Genomic DNA, 19,944 nt, shown 5'->3' with positions numbered 1-19,944 from the left:
TGTGCAAAACAGCCAATTTATAAATGATTCAATACTATTAAATTTTTAAAATATACATAATTTGATTAAGTATTTATTTAATATATTTATAAACCTGGTATCTACAGAATGAACTGCTATGAACTATTTCAGTTACACAGAAATTATTGACAGGTTTCAGAGGGGCAGCCGTGTTAGTCTCTATCCGCAAAAAGAACAGGAGTACTTGTGGCACCTTAGAGACTAACAAATTTATTTCAGCATGAGCTTTCATGAGCTACAGCTCACTTCTTCAGATGCATAGAATGAAACACACAGACAGGCGATATTTATACATACAGAGAACATGAAAAGGTGGAAGTATGCATACCAACAGGAAGAGTCTAATCAACTGAGATGAGCTATCGTCAGCAGGAGAAAAAAAACTTTTGAAGTGATAATTAAGATGACTCATAGAAGGTGTGAGGAGAACTTAAACTAGAGAAATAGATTCAATTAGTGTAATGACCCAACCATTCCCAGTCTCTGTTTAGGCCTAAGTTAATTGTATCTAATTTGTATATTAATTCAAGTTCAGTAGTCTCTCTTTGGAGTCTGTTTTTGAAGTTTTCTTGTTGCAAAATTGCCACCTTCAAGTCTGTCACTGAGTGGTTAGAGAGGTTGAAGTGTTCTCCCACTGGTTTTTGAATGCTATGATTCCTGATGTCAGATGTGTCCATTTATTCTTTTGCGTAGAGACTGTCCGGTTTGGCCAATGTATATGGCAGAGGGGCATTGCTGGCATATGATGGTATATATCACGTTGGTAGATGTGCAGGTGAAAGAGCCCCTAATGGCGTGGCTGATGTGATTAGGTCCTACGATGGTTTCACTTGAATAGATATGTGGACACAGGGCCGTCCTTAGGATTTATGGGGCCCTAGGCAGTATTATTAAACTGGTGTCCCTATGCCGGATGGCAGCCCAAGCTCACAGCCTGGTGAGGGAGGGGGAGGAGGGACTTGACAGCAAAGGATAATGAGGCCATGGCTACACTAGAGAGTTGCAGTGCTGCGGAGGGGGTTACAGTGCTGCAACTTAGGATGTGGCCACACTTGCAAAGCACGGCCAGCGCTGCAACTCCCTGATTGCAGCGCTGGCTGTACACCTGCTCGAGCCTCGGGTGTAGCGATTCCAGCGCTGGTGATCCAGCACTGGTAAGCAAGTGTGGACCCCACCAGCACTTTTATTGACCTCCGGGGTATAAGGAGGTATCGCAGAATTCCTGTCCACAACAAACCGGAAGAAAGGGGGAGCTTGGAGTTCAGCCAAACTGCTTATTTAAAAAACAAACACAGCTCCTGTTTGCTGAGCGAGCAGAGGCAGGCAGGGGAATTACTTTGGAATGTTCACAGCTGTTTGCTTGAAGAGAGAAACAGCACTCTCACACGGCAGAGGGGGAGGGGGAAGTCCATGCAGAGCAGATGCTTATCTGGTCTGAAGGGTATTTAGCAGTGCATAATTTGCATTTAGTGAATGAGAGAGGGGTGGGGAAAGGGGTCAGAACTTTTAAAATGATTGAAGGTAGGCACTGTGTGTCTTCCAGTCCTTAGAATTTGCAAGGCAGGGAGCTGAGAACAGTGTCAGCTCCAAAAATCCAATCTCTCTGTCTCTCCCACACTCCCTGTCACATTCCACCCCACCCCCCTCTTTTGAAAAGCACGCTGCAGCCACTTGAATGCTGGGATAGCTGCCCACAATGCACCACTCCCAACAGTGCTGCAAATGCTGCAAATGTGGCCGCACTGCAGCGCTGGTAGCTGTCAGTGTGGCCACACTGCAGCGCTGGCCCTACACAGCTGTACGAACACAGCTGTAACTACCAGTGCTGCAGAACTGTAAGTGTAGCCATGGCCTGAGATGCCCAGTCTGCCTCATGGTGGCGGAGAGTCACAGTTCCCTGCAGAGACTTCCATGCACTCTCCCTCATGCAGAATGGACATGAAGAAAGTACCTAATTAAAAGCACTAAAATTTGGGAATAATAAATGTCAGTCACAGGTTTTTTGATATGCCCTGAAGTTTGTCAGAGATTTATTTACAAAAACTTCATAGTAAGGGTGAGTCAGCTGTCCTGCTGAATACAACATTACATATAATGGAATACATGATGCAGCTCTTCTCTGTTTTACATTTTCTTCATCAAGTATCAGAGGGGTAGCCGTGTTAGTCTGGATCTGTAAAAACAGCAAAGAATCCTGTGGCACCTTATAGACTAAGGTGGCTGATGGTGTGGCTGATCTGGTTAGGTCCTGTGATGCCCACATATCTACACCAGCGACACCATCACAGGACCTAACCAGATCAGCCACACCATCACTGGTTCATTCACCTGCACATCCACCAATGTAATATACGCCATCATATGCCAGCAATGCCCCTCTGCTATGTACATCGGCCAAACTGGACAGTCTCTACGGAAAAGGATAAATGGACACAAATCAGACATTAGGAATGGCAATATACAAAAACCTGTAGGAGAGCACTTCAACCTCCCTGGCCACACTATTGCAGACCTTAAGGTGGCCATCCTGCAGCAAAAAAACTTCAGGACCAGACTTCAAAGAGAAACTGCTGAGCTTCAGTTCATCTGCAAATTTGACACCATCAGCTCAGGATTGAACAAAGACTGTGAATGGCTTGCCAGCTACAGAACCAGTTTCTCCTCTCTTAGTTTTCACACCTCAACTGCTAGAACAGGGCCTCATCCTCCCTGATTGAACTGACCTCGTTATCTCTAGCTTGCTTGCTAGCATATATATACCTGCCCCTGGAAATTTCCACCACATGCATCTGAAGAAGTGGGTATTCACCCACGAAAGCTCATGCTCCAAAATGTCTGTTAGTCTATAAGGTGCCACAGGATTCTTTGCTGTGTTTTCTTCATCAGTATTTCTAAGTTGAATTTATATTTTAAATGTACTCAAATCTTAAACCAGCATTCCAGATTACTACATATTTAACTCACTGAAACAAAGACATTCTTTTAAATTAATCAGAGAGATTTAGTGTGTTCATAACAATGTTCATTGCTTTTAGAAAAAGGGAACAGTAATTTACTTTGTGTGATCTCCATAACAAGAGACATGGTTATGAAATTTCACCAACTTTAAAAAAATATGTTTCCAAAGATTTTAGGTTTAACAAGGATTTTGTCTTACTAAGGTGCTGATTTTGCTGGAGGGTTCTTTTAAAACTAGTTTGTCGGATAGTCAGAAGTAAAGAAAGGGAACTCTTTGTCCAGCTATCTGGAAGGGAAGGACTGTTGTCCCTTTAAGGGCTCTCTTCAGTGGGGAGTGGGGGGAGAGGTGGTGAAGGGATGGATAGAAAGGACAGGAAGACTTGGAAGCACTTTTTTTTTTAACTATAGTAATTAAAATGTGTATTTTAGATAAGGGAGGTCTTTTGAAGGATTTATTTAAAAAACTGTGTGTGAAGATCCACATATTTAAGGCTACAGATGATTGTGCTTCTAAAACTCTATGCAAGCATTTTTTAGAAATGTGATTTTATAATCTTCACCAGCTCACTAATGAAATATTTTTAAAGCAAATTTTAAACTAAGGTCCTGTAGACTGACATGTTCTGTGTAAATATTACATTAATGCACAACTGTTTTTGTCAGTAAAGTCAGACTCTGACAGTATAAAAATTTATTTGGGCATAAGCTTTCGTGGACATCTGATGAAATGGGTTCTAGTCCACAAAAGCTTATGCCCAAATAATTTGTTAGTCTTTGAGGTGACACAAGGACTCGTCCTTGTTTTTGCTGATACAGACTAACAGGACTACCACTCTGAAACCTGTCAGTATATACCTTGGGGTTGGCAAATGCCTGTTAAATGGCTTTATTACCCCTTGAATGTCTCTTTAACAGTTTCAATGTTGTGCTGATAGGTCTGGCAGGCTGGAGGTTTTTTCACTTTTAACTACTAGATTCCCTCCCAAGGAAGACTCATCAGGCTAGAGCAGCCATCTGTGGGAGCCTGCAGGAAGGGTCAGAACAGGGATAGGAAAACAAGGGGGTGGACACTAAGACCCAGTGGTGCCCCAAATTTTCAGGTGCCCTACGCAGCTGCCTATGTTGCCTATGCCTAAGGACGGCCCTGTGTGGACAGAGCTGGCATCGGGCTTTGTTGCAAGGAAAGGTTCCTGGGTTAGCGTTTATGTTGTATGGTGTGCGGTTGCTGGTGAGTATTTGCTTCAGGTTGGGAGGCTGTCTATAAGTGAGGACTGGCCTGTCTCCCAAGATCTGTGAGAGCAAGAGATCATCTTTCAGGATAGGTTGTAAATCTCTGATGATGCGCTGGAGAGGTTTTAGTTGGGGGCTGTAGGTGATGGCTAGTGGCGTTCTGTTATTTTCTTTGTTGGGCCTGTCCTGTAGTAGGTGGCTGCTGGGTACTCTTCTGGCTCTGTCAATCTGTTTTTTCAATTCAGCAGGTGGGTACTGTAGTTTTAAGAATGCTTGATAGAGATCTTGTAGGTGTTTATCTCTGTCTGAGGGATTGGAGCAAATACGGTTGTATCTTAGAGCTTGGCTGTAGACAATGGATCATGTGGTGTATCGTGGATGGAAGCTGGAGGCATGTAGGTAAGTATAGCGGTCAGTGGGTTTCCAGTATAGGGTGGTGTTTATGTGACCACTGCTTATTAGCACAGTAGTGTCTAGGGGTATGGCTACATTTGGAATTTCAAAGCGCTGCCCCGGCAGCGCTTTGAAGTGTGAGTGTAGTCAGAGCGGCAGCGCTGGGAGAGAGCTCTCCCAGCGCTGCATGTAAACCACATCCCTTACGGGTGTAGCGTGCAGCGCTGGGAGCCGCGCTCCCAGCGCTGCTGCCCTGATTACACTGACGCTTTACAGCGCTGTATCTTGCAGCGCTCAGGGGGGTGTTTTTTCACACTCCAGTTGCAGCGCTGTAAAGTGTGAGTGTAGCCAAGGCCTAGGAAATGGACCGCTTGTGTGGATTGGTCTAGGCTGAGGTTGATGGTGGGATGGAAATTGTTAAAATCACGGTGGAATGCCTCGAGGGCTTCTTTTCCATGAGTCCAAATGATGAAGATGTCATCAATGCAGTGCAAGTACTCTCACAGATCTTGAGAGACAGGCCGCTCCTCGCTTATAGACAGCCTCCCAACCTGAAGCAAATACTCACCAGCAACCGCACACCATACAACATAAACACTAACCCAGGAACCTTTCCTTGCAACAAAGCCCGATGCCAGCTCTGTCCACATATCTATTCAAGTGACACCATCGTAGGACCTAATCACATCAGCCACGCCATCAGGGGCTCATTCACCTGCACATCTACCAATGTGATGTATACCATCATATGCCAGCCATGCCCCTCTGCCATGTACATTGGCCAAACTGGACAGTCTCTACGCAAAAGAATAAATGGACACAAATCTGACATCATGAATCATAACATTCAAAAACCAGTGGGAGAACACTTCAACCTCTCTAACCACTCAGGGCATGGCTACATTTGGAATTTCAAAGCGCTGCCCCAGCAGCACTGCGGGAGCGCTGCCGCGGCAGCGCTTTGAAGTGTGAGTGCAGTCAGAGTGGCAGCGCTGGGAGAGAGCTCTCCCAGCACTGCAAGTAAACCACATCCCTTACGGGTGTAGCGTGCAGCGCTGGGAGCCGCGCTCCCAGCGCTGCTGCCCTGATTACACTGACGCTTTACAGCGCTGTATCTTGCAGCGCTCAGGGGGGTGTTTTTTCACACCCCAGTTGCAGCGCTGTAAAGTGTGAGTGTAGCCAAGGCCTCAGTGACAGACCTGAAGGTGGCAATTTTGCAACAAAAAAACTTCAAAAACAGACTCCAAAGAGAGACTGCTGAACTCGAATTAATATGCAAATTAGATACAATTAACTCAGGCCTAAACAGAAACTGGGAATGGTTGGGTCATTACACTAATTGAATCTATTTCCCTAAGTTAAGTTCTCCTCACACCTTCTATGGGTCATCTTAATTATCACTTCAAAATTTTTTTTTCTCCTGCTGACGATAGCTCATCTCAGTTGATTAGACTCTTCCTGTTGGTATGCATACTTCCACCTTTTCATGTTCTCTGTATGTATAAATATCGCCTGTCTGTGTGTTCCATTCTATGCCTCCGAAGAAGTGAGCTGTAGCTCACGAAAGCTCATGCTGAAATAAATTTGTCAGTCTCTAACGTGCCACAAGTACTCCTGTTCTTTTTACAGAAATTATTGTAAGAGTCTGAAAGTTATCTGTATCTGTACACTCAAATAAATTTTCTCTTCTTTTATACTCTTAAGGCCGAATGTTCCTAAATGGTGGACCTGAGGACAAAGACACTTCAACAGTTTATAATCAGTTTCCCCCAAATTCTTTCAAGGAAGGGCTTTGCTGTCCAATAGAAGTAGCAGAAGGTTCAACGAAGAGGAGGGGAGTATTTGGGCTTTAAAATTTAAATACAATATCACTAATCTAATTTGTTTTAAAAATACACACGCCCTCCCCCAAAATCACACACTTTTATATGGAGCAAAACCCACTGAAAATAAGCATTTATAAAAGAGGAATGATGGGGTTTTGGCTAAGACACTGGAGCGGAACTTAAGAGATCTGGGCCCTAGCTCTGCCACAGACTTTTGTGAGCTTGGGCAAGTCACTTGACCTCTCAGGAGTTGCTTGCCTGCGCTTCCATGTCACTGTCTCTCTTCTGCTGGGATAAAATTAGTTTTGCACTGAACATTAGATGTTCTCAATTTGTAACTGTTGTACATTACTGCACTGCAATAATATATCTTTTCCTATAATTTTTAAAGACACCAGGTTTTTGGCTTATCATCCTGGCAGACAGCATTTCAGTCCACATAAGTGAATGGTCTTTCTTGCTTCTTATACCTGGTAAAGGATGGAAGGCAGATGGATTCAGACCCCAATCTAGGAAAGCAGTTAAGCATGTCTGGCTGGTTAGGTGTGATGCCATTCTTACAGAACAATGAGCAGCAATAGCATGCCCTTTCCTAATTAGCTACAAGGGTTTCCTGCCTGCTGGCATTCATTTGTAGTGATTGAAATGTTTACTTTATTTTAATAAAGTTGATGTCTTTTTACCACTTTTATTCTAAATATTGGTATATATTATTTTATTTGTTCAAGCCCATAGATTAAATCAGTTTGCTTAAATTTACTAAACACATATATTACTTCCTTTGGTAATATAGTTTGACTGATTATGAAATATTTGTCAGTTTAAACTCTTTAAGAAAAGGAGAAAAATACTCAATAATGAATAAAGAATAAGCTACATCAAAGCATCATTTAATTGATGGATCATTAATACAGAATACTACTACAAATTGTAATACCATTGTGAAAGGTATATATGTGCACCATGTATCCTATAATAATGTTTTATGATCCATGGCTGCATATGTACTTATGTCGGGTATGATATTTAGCATGGGCCGACTACTGATTTACATTTATGACCATCTTTCAACACAGAACAGACAGACACTTTCAGTGTAGAAATCTGCAGGGAGTGGGAGATGGAGGAAAAGATAATGTCACACTTAAGCCTATATTCCATTTGCATACATAAAGGCTGTGCTAGGGGCCAACACATTCTGAGTTTAGCTCAGCAATTAACAAAAGCTGGAGTACAAAGTTTCTGGGGGAAGCATTAGCCAATATGTACAGCAGCAGCCTCTGGTGGTCTAAGAAAAATACTAAGTCTATACACGGGGTGGAAATATGTTTTTTTAAAGTATGTATGTACATATTTAGCTATTTGACTCAATTTTCAATCCAACACATTAAAAAACAGATGCTTTTAAAAAATGATCTGTTGGCAATATGCTTGTTAAAATCTGATCAGTAAGAATATTAAAATTCACTATGCATTAATTAACACATTATATGAAAGTAAAATGTCTGTTTCATCATTTTACAAAGTTTTATAGTCGATGATCATCGGAGTTTTTGCGTTGGTTTGTGTTGCTGAAAAAGAAACTAAATTTACAGAATTATTACTAAATTGATGACATTTTCTGTCTTCACTCTAGAATTCAGTTGGCAGATGTTTTCAAGAACAAAAAATTCTGTCTTATTACAAAACATATTAAGCAGATTTTCCTGCCATAATGTCTGACATGATGTTTGTTGCCCAGACCAAATCAATCCCCTTAACAAGTTATAATGTATGCCAGCAAGTACATTATTTCATAGTTAAGGAAACTTACAGCATGAAACAATAAGTACTTTGATCTCTCATGCTCTACTCTTAATGCAGTACACAATCTGCTGGTTAGTCATGCTATCTGTATTCATCTGGTAAGTAAAATATTTTATACTTTGTGATAATCTTAAATGTTTAGGTCTCTGCTTTTTTATACCGTGTATCTTGCATATTTGCATTATTTGAAATAAAAATTAGAAAATACTTGAGGGAAATGTTCATTTTAAAAAGATGTGGGGAAAGAAACTAGGTCAAATAATAAAGTAATTTTTTTTCCAAATCTTAGAAATACTGGTTATGCAAGTTAAATCATCACTCAGACAGCTTTAATTTGTTCAACCAACACTTATTCATCAGGCCACTGTAGGTCTAAGCCAGTGGTTTTCAACCTGTGGTCCGCAGACCCCATGGGGTCCACAAACAATGTCTAAGGCCTGGGCTACACTAGCGGGGGAGTTCGAACTAAGATACACAACTTCAGCTATGCAAATAGCGAAGTTGAAGTCGAAGTATCTTAGTTCGATTTACCTGGCCGTCCTCACAGCGGTGAGTTGACTTCCACGGCTCCCCCGTCGACTCCACTTACTCCTCCTGCCGAGGTGGAGTACGGGTGTCGGATTTGCGGATCGATTTATCGCGTCCAGATGAGATGCGATAAATCGATCCCTGATACATCTAACACTACCCGCCGATCTGGCGGGTAGTATAGATGTACCCTAAGAGGTCCATGAAAGGCTGTTGTTACCAGAGAATAGTAGTTTTCAACCTGTGCGCCACAGTGCATCCACAGACTGTGTTTAAAATTTCAAAAGGGGTACACACCTCCACTCAAAATTTTTTAGGGGTCCACAAATGAAAAAAGATTGAAAATCACTGATCTAAGCGACCCAGAGATCATAACTGAGGTTGTCTATTCCCACTAATTAACAGTTCTTCATCAATTTTGCCAATGCATTTGGCATAAACAAATTTTCCTTCAATAACAGATGTCTCTTTTCTTTTTACACCTGTTTGTACTTCAGTAAACTTATTTACCATGACTAGTGTAAGAAAATCCTATTTCTTTACTAATCTTGATCTCCCCTCTCTCTGTGATAATTTGCCTCTCTCCGTGACAGTTTACCCAATGGCAAAATAGATATAACAACGCTTATCTGCCTTATACAGGTGATATAAGGCTTAATTACGGTTTCTAAAAAATGTTTTGATATGTGCTGTACAAGTACGTCATCACTCTATAGTATTTTAGAGGTCCCCAAATCGCATAGAATAAACGGTGCTCTTTATTGCTAATGATTGTTCAGTTTTTTTCAAGACTGATAGGCAAGTGAATTGAAATTGTTTGTCTAGGCATGTAACAATCCAGAGGTGCTTTTACCTCATTTCACAAGTCTCTGCATTGGTGCCTATTGATGAAAATGTGAAGTAACCTTTCAGATTTCAGAGCCAACAGCATCAGGTGACATTTGCATACTTTTGGTCTATCCTGCTCCCAGTGAATTCAGAGGCACAGAACTGGGCCTACAATGTACACTGCACATGAAGACTTGCGCTGTTACTTTCCATGCTTAAAAAAAGGGAATTTCAGTACTCAATTTTGAAATAAGTCTTCACCGGATAAAGAGAACAGTGCAAAAACTTACATTTTACATGTTCTTAGGGCTTCATGAAACCACTATGTGTGTTCTATCAGGCAAAATAGCCACAAGTAGAAAGATACCATAGACAGGAAAGAAATGTGAAAGGATCACTGCATTAAAAACTAATTTTAGTCCTAATACTAGCACTCGATTGCTGGGGTAAGGCTTGATAACTGGCCCAAACAGCGTATGCTGCCTCTTTGTGAATAAGGCTGCCTCTCTCAAAGGCTGGGATTGGCTGGTTGGCAGATTGGCACAGTTCATAAAAAGCAGTGCCCTTCTGGTCACTTTCTACGTACATCTGAAAAGGTTCTTATTGTTTCTACACTCAGAAAAATAGTTTATTTCCTGAAAAGGTATATATTTTTTGTTTGTTAATGCTTCTCACAAGCCAAGTGTATAAATTTTTTAACAAGCTAAAAATCACTGTTATAACTAAAGCACAATTAATAAGAACATGTTGAAAATTAAAATTATTCTAAAACCCATTTTGTTGGCTATTTCTCTATTTCACATCAGAATGGCATGCAAATTCTTACTGTTTTAACTGTACTGTGGCATTTCTGACATGTTTTACTGTTGAATAAAAATGCTAACTTTCATAATAAGGGCCTTGAAAATTGCATGACTCTGTCTAGAATGTATAATGCATAGTATGTATATGAAGGACAATGTGTCAAAGTGCAAATAATATTGTTTGTGCCCCCTGCAGAATTAGAAATCCTTTGGTAGCACTGTTATAACGATTCCATGCTGCTAGCATTACAAAGTGCAAAGGTTCACTGAGTAAGAAAAGAGCAAGGGACAGAGTTTCCTCATTACACCATTCTTGAACTATTCTAGCTTAAACATGTATTAAGATATTAATAACTCTCTCCCTTTATCTGCCTTCAGAAGCTTAGCGGAAATACAATGGATGGCTGCTCATATGAAAACAATACATTAGAGGGTAAAACTGCTACCACACAAGATGAACACCAGTATTTTGCACAATACATTATTAATTCAGCAGGTTATATATTAAAAATTATTAGGCTATAACTACTGCCTTCAAGTATATAAGATAACAACAGAATGCTGTAAATACACGCACGACATGTTGTATAGCTAATATGTTACCTAAGCTGTATTAGGTGTTTCTTATGTATACATCTACTTACAAAACATTTATGAAGTCTTCTTTAAATCAGTGTCTGTAACACATAATGTGTTTGTAACACATAATATGTTCCTTTGGGGTTTATTTGAAGTTCCTCTTTGAAAACAGAAAGCAGTATTTGCAGATCTTCCAAAACTTCCCATTCGATACGTGACAAAAAAATAGCAATACAAGAGTCACTCACTTTAAATGAACTCTTTAAGACATAAATTAGTAGTGTGTCTATATATATTCTTTTTAAAAACCACAGTCATTTTTAATGTAAATATGCATACTAAATATAAAATACTTCAGCACATATTTAGTATTTAGTAAGGGCAAATTAAACTAAAACAAACTTACTCTAATATACAACTGCACAGTTTCTTTTTCTTTCTGCGGGTTCCGATACTTTTCATAGAAGTCACGTCGCTTCTTTGTTTCTTTTTGGATTTTATCTTTTCTTTCTCTCTTTTCTGCAGGTTCATCTGAGCTATCAGAGGACAGCTGTACTTGGGCTTTTGTCTTTTCCACTTCAATATAGTTCTCATTGGGATTCAGTACTATTACTCCATAGCCTTCCTGTTTCGGGAAAGACAAAATAAAAGAATATTAACAGAAAGATTTAAATCTGGAAATTGTTTTCAATTTATTTTACGGTTCTTAATAAAAATATATGAAAGTGATTTCATATTGGACAAAAGTATACTATTTTATAGTAATATTTTAAGAAACCTGTAGGGTTTTATTTCTGTAACTAAGGGGAAATATATACATCTACATCTATATTCACGTGATCTGCCCATTTCACCTTTTAAAAACAATGTTCAAAATGTATTGGTGTTATTCATAACTACATGTTATTTTATATGATTTTATCAGAAAGCTACTGGAACTGAAAACAAAAACATTATTATAAGAACACTACATAATGACTAACAAAGTTTATGTCTAGCTAATAACACTTTTACAATAGAATGGATATCTTTCAAATAATATCTCTGGAAACAATTCAGCACAGCTTAAAATAGCAACAACCTTTTGTCTAGCTGACCACCAGCATATGATGCACAAACTGATAGCGACAGTAACCATGAATCAATATCAACACTGATTCAGCAATACTGCTTACAAGTCAACTCTGTTAGGGTAGAATGACTTTTAAGTACCATTTTAAAACTGCGCTAAAATGTCTTTGGAATGAAGTTATGTATTGTATTCTGCAAATCCAGAGAAAAACTATGCTGTGTAGGAGATGATGATTTTAAACATCTGTGCTATATTTTTGTGCCTTAAGAAACGGAACTGTAGAAGAATACACAAATTTATGTAAGAGAAATAAATTCTCAATGAAACAGCTATTTGTTTTTATTTAATTTGAAAATAGGTTTAAAATACTGACAATCAATGAAATTTAGTAACATTTCTGTGAATAAAGCATTTTAAAAGTGGCGAGGGAAGAGAAGAAGGACAAACAGTTAACAAAATGGGCTCCAATTAAAAAATAAAACACTCTTTAATAAAGAACAACTTTATAATAATAATACATATTTTATATTAAGTAGCTATCAAAACAACATTATTTCTGTCTTTTTAGTTAAACTTTAATTTTACATTCAGGCCAAGTGAGAAGATCAAACAAGTCCACATACCTAGCTGACCAAAGTAAACCAAATCTATACCAACAAAAGATACTTTATTTGGTCTTGCTTTATTCTAATCTGTACAGCTATTCAAAAATCTTGTAACGTATTGTGATCACTGTCAGGTAGACAGATTGTCACTTGGTGATTTTCTACAGTTGGACACACTCGACTAGTTATTAAAATCACATTTGAAGGAAGTTCCTACCCCTCTTCCTTGTGCCTGTACAACTTTTCACGCCCTTCTCAAATTTCTGCTATAACTTCTCCTCCCACCAAAACTAAGTTAAAGGACACTGCTGCACTCTGCTAAACAGGGTGAAATAGAGGCATTCAGTACACTGTCTCTGGTGTAAGGAACATAGTCAAAAAAGGTCACCATAGGCCAAAGAGAAAATTGCCTCCTCACTAGATTCTGTACCATGAGTAAGTGGTCTCCTGTCATGTTTCTTCCCTGCCCTCTCTTCTGAGTGAATTGAACTAAAAAAAAATAACAAAAACCTGCAGAAAAATCAGCAAAAACCAAACCACCATGAAGCGCTGAAATGCAGCTACCCCATAACTGGATATTATAATAATAAATAAATTACAACAACATTATTATTATTATAACTAGGAAGAGAGAATACTGTACTATTATTAAATGTTCTTCAATGTTTAAAAATTAATTTAAGTTTATAAATCTAAAATAAACCCATCACAAAACAGAGTAGTGCTTTAGTAAATCTATGTAAAAATATTAGTGAATGAGGAGAGTTATATGAAAGTACACTTTGTGCTATGCTAAATGGTAGGAAGAAATGATGAAGTTTTCAAAACAAACTACATGAAGTACTTCGGTGATTGTAGCCTGCAGTGTAGAATGCTTTAGTTTGTTGTCCATCTTCTTCATATGTTCATTTTTGAGTGCAGACATTCTGTGTATTGATACTTTTTTGCTTTCTGTACAAAGCTAAATGCAAAATTCATGTATTCATTGTAGTTTTTATAAGTGTTACTGAAATTTGAAACTCTACATTCTCTGAAGTCTGGCCACAAAACAGACACATAAATCTTCAAAGACGCAGAATTTGTCTAAGTTATTGATTATGTAACTGAAAATTACATGAGTCATTTGTCCAATTTTATGAGGACACAATGTCAATTTTTCACAGAGACATCAACAGATGAAAAATGATTCAATTTTTAAATTCACTATTACATAAATCAATTAAAGGATTTTTATCAATTAGATTTTAAACAGCATAACATGTCTCCCTTTACATTTTTAATTTTTTTTAAAACTTTTTCAAACAGCCTTTTCCTTAGAGCAACACTACAATAATTAAGTCTTAGCATAATCTGCCAAACAAGAAACTCTGCCATTTTAAAACTTACTGTTATAAAGATTCTATTTTAATATTGTTTTGTTTATCAGAAGTTATGTTTTCATTCGGCATTTTCGATTTTTCTTTCACAACTCGGGTTGAAGTAATTATAAGACATAAACAATGGCATCAACAAGAGAATTTGAGCTAACATACTATACTCCAGGGGTAGGCAACCTATGGCACGTGTGCTGAAGGCAGCACGCGAGCTGATTTTCAGTGGCACTCACACACCTGGGTCCTGACCACCGGTCCGGGGGACTCTGCATTTTAATTTAATTTTAAATGAAGGTTCTTAAACATTTTTAAAACCTTATATACTTTACATACAACAACTGTTTAGTTATATATTATAGATTTATAGAAAGAGACCTTCTAAAAACGTTAAAAATGTATTACCGGCACGCGAAACCTTAAATTAGAGTAAATAAATGAAGACTCGGCACACCACTTCTGAAAGATTGCCAACCCCTGCTATACTCACTCATATGAAACAATATAGATATACAATGTAGCACCTATAACTGCACCAGAATTTAACCTCTATCGGGCTGTACTACATCGTACTAACCTATTTCATCAAAAATGAATACTCATCTCTAGGTAAAAGTCCTCCCTCATGCTGCTGACCTATGAAAACAATGTGTTTCTTAGGATCCATCAACATCTGGAAAAATTATATAATAAGTAGTACACATGTGCAGTATTAAACTTCATAAATATATGCACTTATTAAAATGTAAAACAAAAATGTGCAACCAGAAAATTATAAGTAGAGACAAAGAGCTAAATGCTCCACTGACTTGTAAATATCCATGGGGTTACACATGCTGACGTCAATGCAGAACTGAACAAACAAAAGTTTGTGTAGTTTAAAAAACTGAAAATATTCTTTATCAACTACTAATAATACATGGTAGAGTTTATCACAAATCATTAATATGTCTGTTTAACAAAGATGGACAACTACGATTTAAAATAATATTCTATAAAAAGCCTGTTCAGAAGCGTAACCCGCATTTACTGTAATATCGATAGAGAGGCAAACACTAATCTCGCTTTCAGCCTAGATGCATATGCAGTGTTATTAAAATACTGGACATGATGAAGTCTTTCATTAAATAAATACATGTTTCTAGAAGAATTTCTTAAGGCTGTGATCATTTGTAAAAAGTTAGACATGTCATTCATGTGTATAATGTCAAAGTAGCTTTTTTCTATATATCTGCTGTGTACAAATGGAGAAACTGCTCTGCTGCTGAAAAGTAATTTTACACTACAAAGTTGTACTTCGTAAACTGCTACATTTTAAGCATTTGCAATTAGAGCGGTCTAATTTTTTTCTGTCTCAAAACACAATAATACCCACAGTTCTTCAACTGATTGTTACAAACCAATCCTAATGTACTACCATATCTCTGAGAGAAGAAATATATGTGCTGTAGTTAATTAACTCCAAGTTTGTTTACATAGTACATCTGTGACTAGATGTGATAATCAAGACAGATATTGATAAAAGTAAACTTCATCCTTTAGTTCAATGGATGTAATTGCAGTTTCTCTATCAGAGTAAAGTAGGTAGGTTTAAATTTCCAGCATATTAATAGGTATTTCCCCAAATACTATTGCTTCAGAAAGGTAAGTTAAGAAATCATAGTCCATACAACTAACTGCTCCCTAAGGTTTAAGAATTGTAAAAGAGCACTGCATGCAAGCTCTTGTTTTGAGTCTATAAACAGAGTTACAAATATATAATAGCTCACTTATCATTTATCCAACAGACGATTGCTAATAGGAAAGCAGACAGGTGTTAGAAAGCACAAAAATCATAAATAAGAAAGCTTGGCAATGAAAGAGATATAGGTACAGAAGTGCACTAGTCACTAAAATACAGCACTATGAAATGGGATGATACTTTTGTCCTTTATTGGAACTTTACACGAGATGTTTGAAACTGAAGCTATATCCAAGTTAATTTACCCTGTTAGTCAGCAATAGTAAGGTCAAAGGCAATCTAAAATATTTGAGATACATTCTGAATCTTTTCAAATCTCTAGTGGCTGGCTAAATGAATAATGAGTTGAAAGCATTCAGCCCTGCATATTAATCCACCAAAATGGAATGCCATACGTGACCAGAGAGGTCAGGGGCTAGAGCGGAATCCCTTGACCTACGTAACTATCTTTTCGGCCTGTAAGAAAGGATCTATAAGAGATCATTTTCCTAAGCTTTATCAATCTGATTTTTCAAGTTCAGAATTCTATTTAGACTGTTTGCAACAAGATCAGAGCTAATCCTCAAGGGAAATGCAACTCAAAGTGCTTAGGTCTGTAAACTAAATCTGCCCATGGTTAAAATGGACATCGCAATGTTCATTCATCTTTTTGAAAGATGTATGTTCTGTTTATTTCTCATCTTTTTCATGAGAAGGGTACATATATGTCATTGTTACAACATCTTAGGTGCAACAGTGGGATGAGGTCATGACAACCAATCAGAAGTCACTAGTGAAGCGTTAAAGTAAACATAGCTGTTGGAGATGCAGCTCAGCTTGAAAAATGCCCCCTCCATTATTTGAGTAATTTTCTCAAGACGTGACCTGAGACCGAAACGCCTGAAATGTCAGTTGACTCCGTTTTGTGTTTCCACCCAATGTGCATTTTGGCAACTGCACCCTGCTAACACTTTGTAATATTTTCATTCCAGCTACACCTCAACTCTTAGCTCCCTGGATTCCAGTGCTGTGTCCAAGTGTCTAAAAATCCTGTGTTACTGCCAAATATACATTGTCCCAGTAAGTTCCCAACTTAAAATACCTCATCAAGTTAGGCAGGAAAAGAAAACATGCCACAAAAAGTTTTTAGAGGACCACCTGTTGTCTATTATTTTTACATAGCACTTACTCATAAATCATAACACAGGGTAATTAATCAAGCTGTCAAAGAGAAGGTCAAAGGTTATGTGGGGGAGTCAGAAGGTCATGAATGGGCTGATAGAGGTCAGGGTCACACCACATTCCTCATTATCAAGTTGGGATGAGAGACGGCCCAAGCAAACAAAAGTGAAAGCAGATGGAGAAGTGAGTGGATAAAAAAAAGAAAATTTCACAAACAAAAAGAAAAGTGAAAGAAGAATGTCAGCTGTCTTCAAATAAAGAGAATAGAACAGAAATACACTGAGATGTTCTCAAAAGGTCTCACACAATATAAAGAAACTACAGTTTGATTATTTTAAAACACTTAATATTAATTTCTCTGATTGATCTTCTTGCATGTATTAAGCAATATTGCTTGGTTCTGTAATATTTGGTTCGGCTCTGTTACACATGTTGAAGTTAGTATTTTCCAGGTGAATTAGACAAAAGTACACGATTATCTGAAGGTTGATTCATGTATAAAATTAATTCTAAATGCTAGTTTCTTCTTTCAAAATGCTTATGGATACAACCAATTAATGTTCAATAAAAAGTTATAACTTGTTTGAAAGATGTGTTAGAACTTTACTTTTCATACACACAAATACAAAAACAAAACATCATAAAAGTCCCTTTGGATGACACAACAGTTATAAAATATCCTATCATTACACTGACCTGAATTAGATGCAGAATACTGTGCAAAATTAGCTGTCACCCTTTCCTCAAAATCTTTGTTAATCTCATTTTGAATGTTTGCAGCTTTATCAACACATGCATCAATGTCAGCTCCTTGGTTACTGAACCACTGTACTTGGAAGAAGATATAATTAAAATGTTTTGGCACAGAAAAGGTGAAATTGTATCTTCCCCTGTTCCCTGAGGAATCTGTAAAACATGTAGGCTATATTGACAAACACATACCCTTGTCTACAGCCCTGTCATCCCAGGTCACCCAACTGCTATTTATTTCAAAACATTCAGTTTACACTTGCCCATAATCACCTGCTGTGTTACTAACTTTTAATGGATATAAGAGCTATAAAATAATAAACCTTAAATTTCTTTTTCTGACTACAGCCTTCTAATTCTTCATTGCATTTGGTCCATATCTACTTGCATCAAGAATTGTATTCATCTTATTTTACCGTACACTACCTTTATGTTAGTAAGTATACATTGTTCAGTTAACACGTTTTGTTTTGTTTGCTAACCTGCTGTTAATGCAACTACATGAAACAAATCAATAATATCACAATGTCAAGATTAAAAACCAGATACTTATTGTATTTTGAGTATACTTTTGAGAAGTTTTACACCTCTCATTCTCAGAACACACGTGACTTATAAGGTAGGTAACTCTAGAAGCAATATTTTGTAGGTTGCTTCTATCCATAATCAGTGACTCAAATGCCTCTATTTGTAAGCATTGTAACCATTAACTTTTGTATGATGTGCACTCCAGAACCCAAAATTGGACATACCAAGGCCTTTTCTATTTTTATTTTATTTTTAGCATTTTAGTCTTCTGAATGCCCACAAACTTCATGGAGATCTACTGTATGCACTATTCCTAATTTGGAGTTTCAGTGCCTTTTCAATCACTGCCTGATTTTATCATATTTTAGAGTATACAATTAATTTCCAATGGAAAGTAAAACACGTGAGAAATTTCCACAACACATGCTTAATTCAATGTGAATTAATCTAAAACAATTATTTCCTTGATCAAACACTGCTTTTTACAAAACTGTCCTCAGTTACATCAGCATGCCCTAATTGTGAAATTTGTACTCTATGGAAGCTGAATGGGACAGAATTCAGCCCAACAATGCTGAGATAGGTTGTAATGCTGCAATACAAACCTTCCACACTCACTATTTCAGGCTGGAATAATACTTGCTTCCCCCTGCAGTTCTCTGAATTCATGTACTTACTCCCTTGGCCAGGCCCCTACAGCCCTCTCCATGCCATCTTATTTGGATCCGGTGTGTGTTCCCTCTGTGCGGGGAGCCCATATTTCACAGGCCTTATGCCCTCCTCCATGCAACTATTTCCCTTTCTCCTTTCCATAAAGTGGAGTGCAAGATCTTGTGTAAGACCTCTGTGCAGCTGTGAATTTACCAGGAGAGAACTACCTCCATCAAGATTTTAATGGAAAGGATATATAGTACTTAGCACTTTACATTTTCAAAGCAATATATAACAAACAGAACAGTAAGTAAATAATCCACACAAGATACAGATGAGTATTGAGTATTATTAGATCTATTTTACAGACAGGGAAACTAAACCAGGGAGATTAAGTGACTTTCTGAAAGTTACACAGAAAGTAGTAGCAGAGCTGAGATTAAAATGCAAGAGTTCCTGGATCTTTCCTAACTACCTAAGGTATTTCGAAGGTGCACATCACTTTACAATCTGAGTTCTCATGTCCAAATTCAGTTTATCAAATATTTTGCCTCCTTCACCAGAATATCAGAGCATGTCTTTCTGACTTCCTGCTGCATTCATACTATTACACAAGCTATATATACATATATATAGCTATTACAGTTTTAATATTCCGTTTTTTGAAAAACAGTGGTGGAGCACAAGAAGCTATAATTAGATTTATCCCAGTAGGATATACCTCTTTTCTGCCTCTACTGTAATAGTGTTAAACCTTTTCTAAAGGCAGCTGTTTTGTGAACTGATCAACAAATCTTTTTGGTGGGCTTAGAGGTAAGTCTGGGTTTATAACATATTGCGCTTGTAGAAGGGCAATCTGAGTTAGCAGGTCCTCCTGGTTCACCTTTTATCTGCATTAAACCATTACAGAATAAGATTAAGCATCAATTTTAGAAGGTCTAAGATTGTTTTTTGTTTGGTAGTTTAAAGGGAAAGCATTTCATGCACAATGTTTTCAGTCAAATCTTGCGGATACCCAGACCTTGAAAGGTAACTTACCTTTATTGGTAAGCTTTGTTTATGAGTACAATCTAAAGCTCTTCTATCATAATGAA

The 19,944-nt window shown here is 37.8% G+C and overlaps 1 protein-coding gene across 8 annotated transcripts in view; it reads right to left on the bottom strand.

Moving 5' to 3' along the window:
• The window catches only part of FAM172A (family with sequence similarity 172 member A), a 379,631-nt gene that overhangs the window by 161,999 nt on the left and 197,688 nt on the right, over nucleotides 1-19,944 (bottom strand). For all 8 annotated transcript variants that reach the window (XM_030567394.1, XM_030567396.1, XM_030567402.1 and 5 more), the window contains one exon: nucleotides 11,379-11,597. In XM_030567394.1, coding sequence (XP_030423254.1) covers nucleotides 11,379-11,597 — 219 coding nt within the window. The remainder of the gene's footprint in view (nucleotides 1-11,378; nucleotides 11,598-19,944) is intronic.

The sequence above is a fragment of the Gopherus evgoodei genome, chromosome 6 (assembly GCF_007399415.2).
Source record: "Gopherus evgoodei ecotype Sinaloan lineage chromosome 6, rGopEvg1_v1.p, whole genome shotgun sequence".
Classification (NCBI taxonomy): Eukaryota; Metazoa; Chordata; order Testudines; family Testudinidae; genus Gopherus; species Gopherus evgoodei.
Note: the sequence above shows the minus strand (reverse complement) of the source record. Positions and strands in the feature narration are given on the sequence as shown.